Source organism: Aulostomus chinensis, chromosome 24 (assembly GCF_037954235.1).
Source record: "Aulostomus chinensis isolate RoL2024-O1b breed Wild chromosome 24, RoL_Achi_v1.0, whole genome shotgun sequence".
In the NCBI taxonomy this organism is placed as follows: Eukaryota; Metazoa; Chordata; class Actinopteri; order Syngnathiformes; family Aulostomidae; genus Aulostomus; species Aulostomus chinensis.
Genome location: NC_141343.1, coordinates 10,762,957 through 10,776,888, shown reverse-complemented (window position 1 = coordinate 10,776,888; position 13,932 = coordinate 10,762,957). Strand labels below are relative to the sequence as shown.

General features: G+C 42.9%; 1 protein-coding gene across 3 annotated transcripts; it reads right to left on the bottom strand.

Moving 5' to 3' along the window:
- Positions 1 to 866: 866 nt before the first annotated feature.
- On the bottom strand, positions 867 to 12,605 carry LOC147238671 (uncharacterized). Of its 3 annotated transcripts, XM_086197851.1 has the most exons (8): positions 12,386 to 12,605; positions 11,912 to 12,247; positions 11,273 to 11,341; positions 8,972 to 9,388; positions 8,651 to 8,753; positions 8,447 to 8,486; positions 5,710 to 5,823; positions 3,885 to 4,026 (listed from the first exon to the last, which is right to left on the bottom strand). In XM_086197851.1, exons 1-8 carry the CDS (start codon positions 12,465 to 12,467, stop codon positions 4,021 to 4,023), a joined length of 1,167 nt encoding a protein of 388 aa, XP_086053977.1. In that variant the 5' UTR covers positions 12,468 to 12,605; the 3' UTR covers positions 3,885 to 4,020. The 3 variants fall into 3 exon arrangements, with proteins under 3 accessions (XP_086053978.1, XP_086053977.1, XP_086053976.1); XM_086197850.1 differs by lacking the exons at positions 3,885 to 4,026; positions 5,710 to 5,823 and having other exon boundaries at positions 5,832 to 8,486; XM_086197852.1 differs by lacking the exons at positions 8,447 to 8,486; positions 8,651 to 8,753; positions 8,972 to 9,388; ... (1 more) ...; positions 11,912 to 12,247; positions 12,386 to 12,605 and adding an exon at positions 867 to 2,009 and having other exon boundaries at positions 3,291 to 4,026; positions 5,710 to 5,819.
- Positions 12,606 to 13,932: the final 1,327 nt, after the last annotated feature.

The window sequence follows — 13,932 nt, the reverse complement described above, 5'->3', positions numbered from 1 at the left end:
CTCTTGCCTTAAGCCTGTGGCATTAACACGCACCTTAGTATGAGTTTAAAGTGCAAGCCAGATGAGGAGCTCTATTGTGATGCCCTGTAATCATGGAAAAGTTTCGGTAAAATCCGCCCACCCATCAATTATCTACCGCTTATCATGTTTGGACTGTGGGAGGAAGCCAAAGTTAGAGCTCTCAATAGGCCTGAAATTTGCAACCCGTCCCGGCCTGTAGGTTTTAAAGGCCTCACAAAGCTGACGCGTCAATGGGAATTATCAACCCGAACCCAGAACCTTCTTGCTGTGAGGCGACAGTGCTAACCACCTCACCACCCTTCATAAAAAAAGGTATTTTTAAAACATAGTTAGAAATGTGTAATTCTCTCTATCCTTCTCTCTCTCTCTCTCTCTCTCTATCTATCTATCTATCTATCTATATAATATAGATAGATAGAGAGAGAGAATTAAAAATATACAGGCTGGAAAACACGTATTAAATTTAATTAAGAGCTGCATGTGTATGTTTGTGTTTGTTTCTTTTTAACTTCCCTTTTTTTTTTAAATTCCTGTGACCTGGTTACGTAGGAACAGATGATGGAATTGAGGCATGACTTACCTGTTTTTGCACGTTTGTCTTAGGTCCAAACTCGAGTAAAATTTAACTCTGATATAATCAAATAATAGCTATGACATAAGCTCATCAAACACAGGCCGAGGCAGATGCTATTTATAGGCACGGTGATCATTATTAATGTAGAAATGCAGCCAATAAAGTAAATAACTTCTTTATTTAGTATCCCAAAAGTACTTGGTCTTAAGAAAACAAGAGCTTTGATTAACAAAAGAAACAAAACACGAATAATTACCACATTTTAGACGTTATCAGAGAGGTTTTATTTATTTTTTAATCAATTCACCAAACAAGAGACTACATAAACAAATACTGACTTCACTGGAAAATCTCTCATCTTTTTTTTGGCTCCGCTTGCTGTTCTACAAACTTTTCGGAACTTTTTTTCAATTGACAACACACTGATTGGCAAAATGGTTGAAATAAAAAGACGTTTCCTCAGGGTGTAGGTATAGCTGTTTGTTTGTTTTTATTAATTTCATAAACACGAATCTCCTCCTGTCCCGTTTCTTCAGGTCAAACAACCTTCATCAATACAAAACAGAGGGAGCTTAACGTTTTCTCTTGTGTACTTCTGTGCAAGTACGCGAATGAAACCCTTTTTGTGAGGTTGCTAAAAAAAAATACAGTTTCTTGACAAGAAAGTGCGTCCTCGAAGGTTACTTTTGTATCATTAGCAGCTAGAAGGCATAAACGTTTCTGATGAACACAAATGAATGTGAATATCTTCTAAACACACAGCGGCCCACTAATTAGTCATAGCTGTTTGCCATTTTCGAATTACACATCAACACTAATTGGTAGTTTCATAGCGTCAAAGCAAAGATGTTATTTGTGCACCAAGCTCTTAATAGTGGACCAGATTTAGTAAGGAGCAAAAGATGCTCTTACACTGCTGATTCAAATCAGAATTTTGAGGGGAACCGGAAGCAGTTGAACTCAGCCCCGTACGCATCAATGTAAAACCACCAGCTTGGCTCCTTCCACATTAAAACTGATTTAATTCAGGGTGTGTGAGACGATTTCACAAGGCAGGACGCATTGTGTTGAGTAATTAAGACTCTAAATAACATAAATAATCAGTGTTCCACAGGCTTAATGCACGATTGAAACAGGCATGCAAATGGAAACATGCTAAATGTCATGCAGGTGAAATATCCAGGGATGGAATATTCCATCATGATTTCAACACACTTATATAGTAGCTCATCGAGAATGACAGGGGCTACTTTTCTGATATGTTCTACTGAAACTCAGTCAACACTGACTTGTGGGAATGTTTCATCTTGGATGAAGGTGAAGATGAAGACGACGGGGTCACAGGAGTGAGGGCGACACTGTAGAGGTTGCTAATGAAAGCCTCCCAGCCACGACGAAACGCTCTGTCCAAAACCTAACCAAGTAAAGAAAGTTTTGAATGCCTCAGAGAAATGGAATGTTCAAACTTAAAAATGATAAGCAGTCGGCACATGAGTATTAATGAATTTAAATGTCCAACAGACAGAATTACGAAAGCTCTGTTACCTATTAAAAGGTCGTGGCCCTGCCGCTGCGAGAGAAGCAGGGCTAGCTGTTCTGTGCAGTCCACACAACGCTAACTTGCTAATTAGCGCGCAACGGTTTTGATGCTGAAGTAAGTTTTGCTTGTATTGTGTTAAAAAAGCAAAGTATTGGACAAAATATAATGTGTGACCTGAAAATGCTAGTGACCATTAAAAAAAAAAAAAAAAAACATCACAAAGGTAATATATTGTTCTAAGACATCTTGCTATACATGCGTGAAATTATTTTAAGCAGCTACATTGCTAGCTAAAACACAGGCCAGGTGATTTGCGCGTCTCACCCAAATGACTGATGACAGTGACATAAAGTCCTTACTTATATGATATCAGGAATTTGGTGTTGTATTTTCATTAAATAACTATTCAATTTAAAGTGAATATCTAGTGGTTGGTTGTTTTTTTTTTAATTATTTTTATGAATAAACAGAAAACTTTATCGTCCATTTATGCTACCTTGCAGACATTGCCAGCTGACTCAATTCACCACAGGGCAAAAAAAAAAAAAAAAAAAAAGGTCTAATCTCTCCGTGCATCAGATTGCGTGAATGGTGTTTGCAGATTTAGAGGCGCTTGGTTAACAGCAGTGGAATGTTTATGATGTTGGTTTGGTAGGCAGGTCAACACTGCCGTTTTCCCTTCCATTGATAAAAGAACAGGAATGTCACCTCCGTGGAAGCCTTTTAGAATCGTGTGAAGGCGCGTACAGTTTGTACACAGAGCTGCCGGATTGATAGCTGGCCCGCTAGTGACATCTCCGCGAAATGTTTTTCATGTTTCTACATACGGCGTCAGAGATTATCTGGTGAAACGCATCAACCTCTGCTGTACCTTGACCCTGCTTGGTGGCATTTTTTTTTATTGAGATGATGTGATAGTTTCCATGATGATTAATAGCTCCGCGTTCAGGGGGCGGAGGATGTCGATAGAGAACTTTAGCCCTCTGTTCCACAAACTCAGTTATGTAACCCTGCGGGGTTTAAAGTTTAACCAGTTGGGATCAACCTGAATTGGTAATGTATTTAAATGAGAGACACAGAGCTCTTGCAGGTTTTTAGCTGCATATGACAAGATGGAAGGTTCTCATATTGTTTTCCACCAGCCGCATCTCTCACCTTGCCATAATTCTTTATTGACTTCCTCTTCACCACCTTCATCCCTTCCTCTTGCTCGCTTCTCATCCTCCTCTCCTCCTTCCCCTCCTCTTCTCTCCCGCTCTTCTTGTCTCTGATGAGGACCTGGTCATCTGCGTCCTCTTGGAGAGGAAAGTGAACAAGAGCGGGCTCCTTCCCTCTTCCTACTTCCTGGTTTACCTCCTCCATCGCCTTCAGTTTTGCCATCTCGACCTCAATCATCACATTTGCATCCACCGGGTTTTGGCTGTCCAGGTTGGGCCTCTCGATGCTGTTACTCCAGTCCTTCTCAGGTTCCCCCTCCTGCTTCCTCTTGGAGCTTCTCCTCCACCTGCTGCTGTAGCGGCTGGGCTTCCTGCGCAGGAGAGTCTCGCCATCATCTTCCATTATCCCTTCAGTTAATACTTCTGGGTCTCCCCCCTCCGTTGTCCCAGAGATGTATACTCCATCCAGGCTTGACCGGCTAGCAACAACCCCCTCGCTATTCCCAACTTGTAGCCCATTCCACCTCTCCACCACGTCTCCAGAGGTTTCAGGCTCATCGAGACGACCGTAGAAGCCGGAGGATTTATCCAGAAACTTTGGGGCTCGGGTGGAGCTACGCATGGAGCTTTTCCTTGAATTCTTGCCGATGGCCATGTTGTGGTTCCGTGTCGTTTTTCTTTTATTCTTGTTTCCTTTGTCGTACTCTTTCACTTCTGGGATTTTTGTCTTACCCCTGAAAATGAAGTGGAGAGAGTGATTAGGTTAATGCTGTTATATAATCTTGTCCTCAATCGCTTTCTCTTTACACTCCTTGCTTCACGCTCACACATTTCTTGCGGGGTTCAACAAAATTTATGAATTTACGTGCGTACGTGCGTGCGTGCGCGTGTTTGTGTGTGTCCTAGGCTTGACTTCACTGTCAGCCTTATGAAGGTCATAATAAGTACAAACATGCATCATCAGACAGACTTTGACACCGATTTTCGCAGTTGGACATTGAATTGTGGTCCAAATCAGTAACTCGATATGAGTATGAAGTCAATTAGGTCCAACGGGTCCCCCCCCCCCCCCCCCCCACAAGTCAACTCGCTGGACGTTACATCATTGGTCTGATTGTCATCAGAAGTGAAATAAGCTTTATCGCTTCAAGCCATCGTCAGCAGGGCAACAGCAGACATCTTGATTCTGTGATTCACTGATAATCACCCTAAACTTTTCACCCTCCGGCATTGCATATCAAATGCAAACACAACTGTTGCTCTAAAACGTGGGAGTTTTGTCAGTAAACCTCAATGAAATACACATTTATTACCCACCCTGACGCCAATCTAGATTTGCCTTCTTGTTAGCCATTGTCGTGCTGACAAAAAATCTAGAGGCGAGCACCTCGCAAACACAAGCACTTCAGACGATTCACTTTTAGAAATATTTTGAAATACTGACACACACACACACACACACACACACGTCGTCAAAGGATTCGTAAGATCCATGACATTCTCGTGAATGTCAAACGTCAAGCTAGCCAGCAGCTAATTAGCTGAACTCACGACAAAGACAGTGAACGGGCGAAAGCAGCAACCCTAGTGCAGCACAAAGACAACCAAATATATTTGATACAATGCTGATGTCTTATATGTATAATTCATATAGAAAGTGTAGGATTAATGAAGTATTTCTTAATGTATAACAACAAACTCTTTTCAAAAAGGAAATTAGGCCGTTGCCCAAACTGTCAAACCCCTCAGTGTTAACTACATCTTGATGGAAGCTCGTCAAACAAAAACAAAAATGTATGAACTTGCGATGTTGAATCATGTGGCTTCTCAACCACCGACAGGACTTTAACACCATCGAAGTGAATTAAAATGATGTTTGAGTAATGGTATTGTCAGCAGTAGAACGTGAATATGAGGAAGTTTCAGCCCAAAAGCCTAAATCAATATCATAAATCATGAATTGACTGAAGTGTGTGCCTCTGCAACAGGTTCCATAGATTTTTGCTCGCGAAAAAAAAGAAAGAAAGAAATATAAATAAACTTTAATCGGGAGTCTTGCTATAGTCTGACAATGTCGTTCTCGATTACACTCATTTGGTGAGATATGTGCAAAGGAGACAGACATCTCAGGTGGCAAGTTAAAGATAGGAGAGGGGGGAAGGAACAGAGATCAACCATGCATGTTTCGAGCGTCAAGAGAATTTAAAAAAGATTAGCAAGGAGAGAGAAAATCAGACAAACAAGACAGGAAGGCTGAGAAGAATTGAGTGTAATCTTACAAGAATAAAGAACAGTTAGTGAGGTTCCTCGACACGTTATATTTAAACTTAAAATTATTATGTGGTAGAAATTATATCATCTATGTGTATGGTGTAGTTCTTTCAAAATAGAACAAATAAATGACATGGGTTACTCACCTGAGCCCTTGGTGTGGTTTGATTTCGCTCCGTGATGGTGTGAGAGTGTGTGAATGAGAGCTGGGTGCTGGGGGGGGAATACGTCACTCGGCGTCCCTGCCCGAACCTGCAGCTCTGTCGTCACCATAGCAAACACACACACACACACGGACACACACACGGACACACACACACACACACACACACACACACACACACCCTCTAGATCCTTAAACACAAAATTTATCGAGATAAAGTTCGGCCAAAAAAACACCCCAAAAACTTTAAAGTGCAAAAACTGAGATAAACATGCCTGCACACAAACAAGTTTGAACCTACAGGCAACATTTTTGGTCATAGATCATGCTAAATCCTGGTCTTATGTCAATCATTAACCATAAACGTTCTCCACGAATATAAATAAACCTGCAGGACTGGAATGGGACTCAACTTTCCCCTCAGCTGCTGAGGATGAACAGAGAAACATCCGTCCAGTCCATAAAACATAAGAAAAGTGACATTTAAAAAAAAAAAAAAAAAATTGCAATACATGTGTTTGGAAGTTTGTCCATGGAGCTTGTCCCGGCCGTCAGACATAGGGAGCCATAATATGAGCCAAATTCAAAACAGGTGGCTCTCGAGTGAGTTAATAATGTGTCCAGTGCACCTCAACCCTCAGATAAAATGGTAGGACCTCACGGAAAATATGTGGGATATGATAGTCACTGAATGTTATCTTAGTGGTTGAAGAGTAAACATTGTTTTTTGGTGGGTAGAGAAGTGTGTGTGTGTGCGCGCGCTTGTGTGTGTGTGTGTGTGTGTGTGTGTTGGTAAGGTCAGCGTCAGGATGTACAGTACAGTTCTGGAGTTACAAGTGTGCACATGTAGGTGGAACTTTGACCCCGCGCACATGGAAAAATATTCACGGCAGAGGGAAAAAAAAAACTGTGTGAGAGAGACAGCGCGGTAGTTTATTGGATAGAAACGAACACAAACATTTTCCACACGAAGCAGCATGTTATTTGTGCAAATTCTTGCGTGTATGTGTGTGTGAATCATCACGGATGAAAGCCGATGTGTGTCTGGTTCACCTTCGTCTTATGAGTCCTGCGTGACTGCATTGTTTGTTCATGTAGACCCTCCTCCAAGAGCGGGTGTTTAAACTGTCAGTCACACAAGCCTGAGAGCCGTGTGGAGGTTTGGTGCTCTCAACCCACGCGTGAAATTGCCGATGACGGTGGTGGGCACCCAGATGTTCAAGCGGGGGCAAGTTACGGTTAAGTGTTATGATATCGTGATGCCGCAGAAAAGCGTCAGAAAGAAAAAAGAAGTGGTGTGAGTCACATGACGTCTGAAGGCAGAGCTCCAGCTTAAACGGTCTCAGACGGAAAACAGATTTTACAGTCATTCAGCAGCACTGCTGAGTCGGCACTTTTTAAGCAACTCATTAGACATCATTGGACTGGTGACCCGTCCAGGGTGAACCCCACCTCTCGCCCGAGAGCTGGTGGGATAGGCTCCACCCCCCACGACCCTTAACAGGATAAGCGGAAGAAAATGGATGGATGGATGGATGGATGGATGGATGGATGGATGGATGGATGGATGAATGGATGGAGGGATTCGTGTCAATGTCAAGCGCGACAACCAAAAAAATATCACTCAGAGGATTTATGAGCCCTCCACTTTCCCCCTGCAACAGGAAGAGCTACTGACAAAAAGAAAAGAAAACAAAAGTAACACATCAACTTTTCTGGGAAAAACCCTTTGCCATCCTCCCAAAAGTCCGAAAAAGCAACAGGGACCTGTTAAGGAATTTTACCTCGTATCCTCTGTTTAAACTTTCGCGTACCTCAGCGTCATAATTCACCTGTGAGGTCAAAAGCAGGTCGAGTTCAGCAGACCGTTGTTAGTATTTCTTCCCAAAACGCCGTCTGTTGGGCGCCCACGTGTCTGCGTTGCTCAAGCCTTTAATGTGTTTAACACCAACGCCGTTACACTGCAGAATTTATATTCTGTCATTCATTTGTTCATGTTTATTCTTTCCGTGCACTTTTTTTGGTTTGTTCCTGAGAATAAATTAACTCACGTAAAAATTTTCTCAGAGATCAAAAAGAAGTCGTCAAAGTCGAGTTATCCCCATAACCGCCACGTCAAAGCCTCAAGTTTGACATTTTGGACGTCATGTTGTTGTTTTTTGCTGTTTTTATTTATTTATTTATTTATTTAATTTTCAGGGGGTTGGGGTTGCCAGAAATTACCATAATCAAATAAACAGAAGAAGAATCGGAACTCGCAATTGATGCAGTAAATTCATTGGGGGTTGTTTACTGTCCTAAGAAAATTGAGTGGGACTTAATTGTCCTCTAAAACTCAATGGGACATCCTTGACTGAAGACCATTGGAGAGTCCTCAGATGGTCCATTTTTAATATACAGTCTTTAAGTACAAGCAAGCTAAAAAAAAAAAAAAAAAACAACACAAAAAACATATTTTTTCCACAATATTAGAAGACAACTCAGCACAAACAAACACAGACCATTTGCCTGATTGGACTGTGACAGCGTCAACCAGACCACAACAGAAATCAATGGGTTCTGTAAATCTGCGCAGGAACAAGACATCATTCAGTTAACATGATGTCCGTACAGTTGTCTATAAACTGGTATGGAATGTCTTCACGTTTTGTCGAGTCACACTGTGAAATGGGAAAAGCCTGTGGGGACATGTTCTGTCGTCTGGTAGCTGTGTACTTTACCGGTGGCGGAGGGGGTTTGAATGGAGGTGGGAGATCCATCCTGCAGAGAGGGAGAACATATTCTGACTGGTGGCATGGCTAAAAATACATCCGAGGAGAGTGTGCGTTTATAGTCCAATATATCAGTGCTCTCCCTGTTAGTCATGCTGAGATACACAACTCCAAAAAAGTGCGAGCAGGATAAATGCATAACCCGAGTTTCACCTCTGCTTTATCATTTGTCTCCTGTAGAGGGCGCCAACCGCCGCAATCAACATGAGAACCGGAACTATGATGAGCGCCAACAACTTCCACCTCTGTCCATGACCTGAGGACAACATTTAAAGACAGGGAAACCATGACTTCAGAGGACATCGGTTACATATCTCCTCCATCAGTTTGCTTTGGTGGATCTTGTGGACTCCGAGAAATATTAAAACAAATGTTTAAGGTGAAATATATATCAGCTAAGCGCATCGAACCGGTTATACCCCAAAGATTTTATCCGTAAAATGTTTCACGGAACTCACAGTGAATATTTATTACCGTTAGTCTTGTTGACCACCGTAGTATCTCCAGTGCTCACAGTTGGTTTTGCACCAAAATTTTCAGAACTGTTTCCAAAAGTGCTGGACTCCGGTCTTATGGAGAAACCTTCTGGATGTTGTGTGCGTGGCAATGACTCATTCCTCGCCGCATCACTGGTCGTTTCCACTGTTGAGCTGAACACGATGTCGCTGACTGTGGTAGAGCTATGATGAGGGTCAGTGTGCATGTCAGGAGATGATGGCTCTCCACTGGGGTCAGGATCATCAGCTGTTACATTATCACCGATACCCTCGGTTGAAATGACGGTGTTGTCTGCGGTTGAAGGGCTAACGGTTGAGGAAGTGTAAAGGCTGTCTGTTGCTGTATTCGGATTTTCTTCGGGCGCATTGTACTGTGGCGTCACGGTCACAACATCTGAAAGAAGCAAGAAAGAACGACAATAATCAGGGGTGGATGATGTACGCAGTTCCTTCACTTAATCCATCCAGTGGTCCATACCGTTATCCTGTTAAGGGTTGCAGGAGGCAGGAGTCTATTCTAGCTCTCAGGGTGAGAGGCACTGAACAGGTAATGAAGTAACATTAGTAATACTCAGTGAATGGTGCAATAGTGTCCATTCAGTTTTTACTGAATGTCAAAGTAGAAAATTTACTTGGAATTTACCGTACCAAAGTAGGAAACGTACACATACAGCATGATGCACATGTATTCCAATGCTCGGGAATATTCAGTCCTCAAGCCATTGATGACTTCTGTTTTCTTGAGATCCATCCATCCATCCATCCATTTTCTTGTTTGCTTATCCTGTTAAAGGTGGTGGGGTGGGTGGAGCCTATCCCAGCAGCTTTGAGGCGAGAGGGAGGGTTCACCCTGGACAGGTCACCAGTCCATCACAGGACCAACACATAGAGACAGACAACCATTCACACTCACAGTCACACCTACGGTCAATTTAGAGTATCAATCAGCCTCGTCCCCTCTTGATGTCTTTGGACTGTGGGAGGAAGCTGGAGTACCAGAGAGAACCCACACAGGAACAGGGAGAACATGGAGACTCCACTCAGAGAGAACCCACGCAGGAACTGCACCACCATGTCACCCAAATAATAACATTAACAAAAGTAATTACAAATTCCATTGAATTCTACTTCTGCTTTGTTTTTTTCTCACAACGTCAAACTCCTAAAATATCTATCCCTTAAATTAGTTTCATATCAAAAAAGTTAAATTATGTGTAGAGTTGCACAAAATGAAAGAGAAACTGCCAGCATACAAACATACATCCATACAATGGAGTTTTCTTTTCCCAAGCATATTAAATGTAACATGGCAAGGATGAAATGTTATACAAATCAACTTTGCCGTTATTTGGGCTGTGTTACCCTCATCTACCCAGCTGATGTGTGTGTAATTGTGAGCGCGCGCGTGCACGCAAGTGTGTTTTTGCGTCTGTGTGTGCGTTCTGTTGGTTTCAAATGTCGGTACACTGCAGGAAGTGGCTTCCGTCGTCCGTAGAAAGGTACTATTTACCTGCTTCAAACCTCCTCTCGCCACTTCTACCCTCAGTTGAAATGACATTTCTATCCGTGGTCGAAGTGTTTACGGTTGAGGAAGTACAAAGGCTGTCTGTTGTTGTCGTCGTACAACTGTAGAATACGGCATGTGTTGGTCTCCTTTTTGGTCTGAGTGCATCGAAACATGGTTTCTCATGAGAAACACATTGGCTGTAAAGTATAGTGAATCAGCATTTAATCAGCATTCAGCCATGTAAATGATTTGCAATGATAATTAGCCTCCCAGTTTACACACACTGGTGTTATGCTTGTTGTTTGAGGGACCATGGGTTTGTGATGTCCCTTTCTAATCTCTGACCTTCAGCTTGGATCTCACCGATTTTGGGGCTTTCACTTGGTTGACATTCGGACTATGCCTACTATTGCGCAGTGGCTGTTGTTTTCGGGGCTGGGTCGTGGGTTGATTGGAATCAAAAACCCTCCCCGACAATAGTAGAATTTGTTCATAAGCGATTTTGCTCTGTGACTGATTTCAGTCCCTACGACTCTGATCTCATTCTGTCTTTAATCCTTTCATCTCAGGTATCCTGATGGTCATCTAAGACACAAGACCCTCAAACCGCTTTAAATACGACATTCAACACTCATGACCGGCAGCACCCACATTAACCGTGGACCTTCATCAGTAGGGCAATTGTTAGACCAGAGAAAAACACATTCCTGCATTTATCATTTGAATATTAGCGAAACCCAAAGCGTAACGACGAGAAACGGTGAAACTCACCTTTTCTTAGATGTGCGGTGGTTGTTGTCTGCACCGTGACGTTAAACTCTGTTTGTGGACTTGTGTCTCCTGCAATGACAGTCAGTGTATCAACCCCCATGTGAGCATCAGTTACCCACCACAGCTCCAGAGATCCCCCCCCCCTTGGCAGAGCCAAACAACGATACGCAAATGTCTTGGAAATGCGAACTTGTGCCTGTTTGTTTTCTGCACCTTAGTCCATCTGTTTTAGAGACCGCTGTAGAGGGAATGGTCACATTTTCTCCAGCACTGACTTACATCACACGTGCTAGTCACATCTGGAAAATGCGAAACTAATTTGAATAGACAACACAAGGATGCTTCTGTAAAACCGAAACGAAAAGAGGAAAAAGTGAGAGCCCTGGGGAAGACTGAACTCTCACATTCACCCCCCTCCTCCCTCCTCCGTCAACGTTTATTGTTTTTACTGTTCATATTTATCATATTTAATTCATTCAATTGTTACCCTGTTCTAATTCCTGCATATGTTTTTGAGCAGAGTGAACAGAAACTGTTTTCTTTCACGGGACGTTTGAAATGTCTTCCGCCTAAACTCTCAGAAGCACTCACGGAGCGATAACATAAATTTACACTGCTGCAGTATCTTTCTTTGCTTACCTTTGATATCGAGTTCTACTGTAGTCCTGATGGGGCCAAAAGGAAAAGTTATGATGTCACAGTCATAGACGCCACTGTCCCATTTCTCCACCTTATGAAGTTGCAGGTAGGAGCCCATCAACATGTTTGCATCATTAATGACTATCTGGAGGCCAACATTAGGAATGAATTGATTGTATCCATGATCTGGCGCATACAGCATCAGCTTTGTGGTTTCATTCTTTCTCCAAAGAGTACTGACGATCTTGAGATCAGGAGGCCCAGTGCTTTTCAGAATACATGGCAGAGAAACATTCTGGCCCACCACCGCCTCCACTGTCTGTGACAGTAAAGTACCTGGAAAGTACATCAGAAGGAAGGAAAGAGAAGCGATAAGACGAAATCCCTACCAAGTAGCCTACAGTGGCACATGCTGATAAAATCATGGTTCCCGTCTTTGAAAGGATATTTGCAACAGATGTGGCGCAGGGTTACCTTGTGTTCCGGAGGCAAGAAGCAGCAGAGAGAGGGTCATTCCCAGTGTGGTTGCAGCCATGTTTGAGCTCACCAAACTCATAACGCTCAATCAAGCTGATGGATCTTACAAAAGCAGAAGTTGCGACTGCTGGCTGAGGCTGAAGACTGCGCTAGACAGCAGAACTCAGAACAGGAAGCCACAGAGCAAAGCATCCAGCAGGTCGCATGCTTGAGCTTTGTGGTGAAAAACCAAAGCGGAACGTTTGATAAGAAGTGTTTTCCTGTCATACTCTGATCATCATTTTGTGAAAAGAAAAACTGCGATAGTAAACACATCCGTGAGTAGACTTTTATCGAGAAGAAGTTTCATTTTCCAGAAAAAGGCGGAATGCCTGATTTCTTGAATCAAGGTCCATATAATATTACCAGAGGAAAGAATGAAAATGTCCAAAAATCCCTTTGTTGTAATATATTTTCCTGTCCCCTGCACCACTACCCAAATAACCTGATACTGGCTACACAAAATTGTTCATAATTTCAAAACCGAGAAACATAAAAGGTCAAGGACTACATTGGAGATAACAATGAGCTACCAGGGAACAGACCATAACAGCTGAAGTTGTCACTCTGTGGGCTGCTGCCTTCTCTTGGTCCATTTCTCTCACTTTTTGGGGGCCCTCCTCTGACTTGGACCCTGAGCAGTCACACTTTTCCCCTACTCCTACGTCCCTGCGAGTACAACCAGTACCCTGTCAAAATATCTGGAAACACACAAATCTAGAGGGATCTCTCTATGTTTGGATGCGTATCTGTTCCTCAGTTATCCGAACAACCATTCGTTGTGATTGGATGGCTCAGTCAGAATGTTGTAATGACAGGATTCTGATGAACAAACAGCATGACAAACTGGGTTGACTTTCTCAGGTGCCGTGCTAGTTTAATAAAAGTTTCTCTTTATTTACGTCAAAAGGTGTATTTACATGCTTCCGCACTATCACTCATGGATCTCAGGCATTATCTTTTTACAGGTTGTCCATCAGATTGTCTTTAAAGGAATATCTCAGGAAAACTTTGATGGACTGTCTTCAGATTTAGCATAAATGTCCACTATGGCTCAAAAGTACACTGGAATGATTTTGGTGATGGGCAGCACAGTAGTGCAGTGGTCAGCACTGCAGCCTCACAGCAAGAAGGTTCCGGGTTTGAGCCCCGGCTCCAGCATGGCTCTTTCTGTGTGGAGTCTGCATGTTCTCCCTGTTCCTGTGTGGGTTCTCTCTGGTATTCCAGCTTCCTCCCACAGTCCAAAGACATCAAGAGGGGACGAGGCTGATTGATACTCTAAATTGACTGTAGGTGTGACTGTGAGTGTGAATGGTTGTCTGTCTCTATGTGTTGGTCCTGCGATGGACTGGTGACCTGTCCAGGGTGAACCCCACCTCTTGCCCGTTGACGTTGGGATAGGCTCCACCCCCCCACGACCCTTAACAGAAATAAGCGGAAGACAATGGATGGATGGTAACTGAGATAGCAGTTAAGTTTGATACAGGGCAGGTTTCCTCTTTGGT

Bases quoted from the DNA above. Each gene is read 5' to 3' on its own strand.
- LOC147238671 (XM_086197850.1), bottom strand. From the start codon at position 12,467: ATGAGTTTGGTGAGCTCAAACATGGCTGCAACCACACTGGGAATGACC. The intron at 11,342-11,911 runs GTAAGCAAAGAA...CTGTCATTGCAG, and splicing joins AGTAGAACTCGATATCAAAG to GAGACACAAGTCCACAAACA. The intron at 8,754-8,971 runs GTAATAAATATT...TGTTGTCCTCAG, and splicing joins GGTGGTCAACAAGACTAACG to GTCATGGACAGAGGTGGAAG.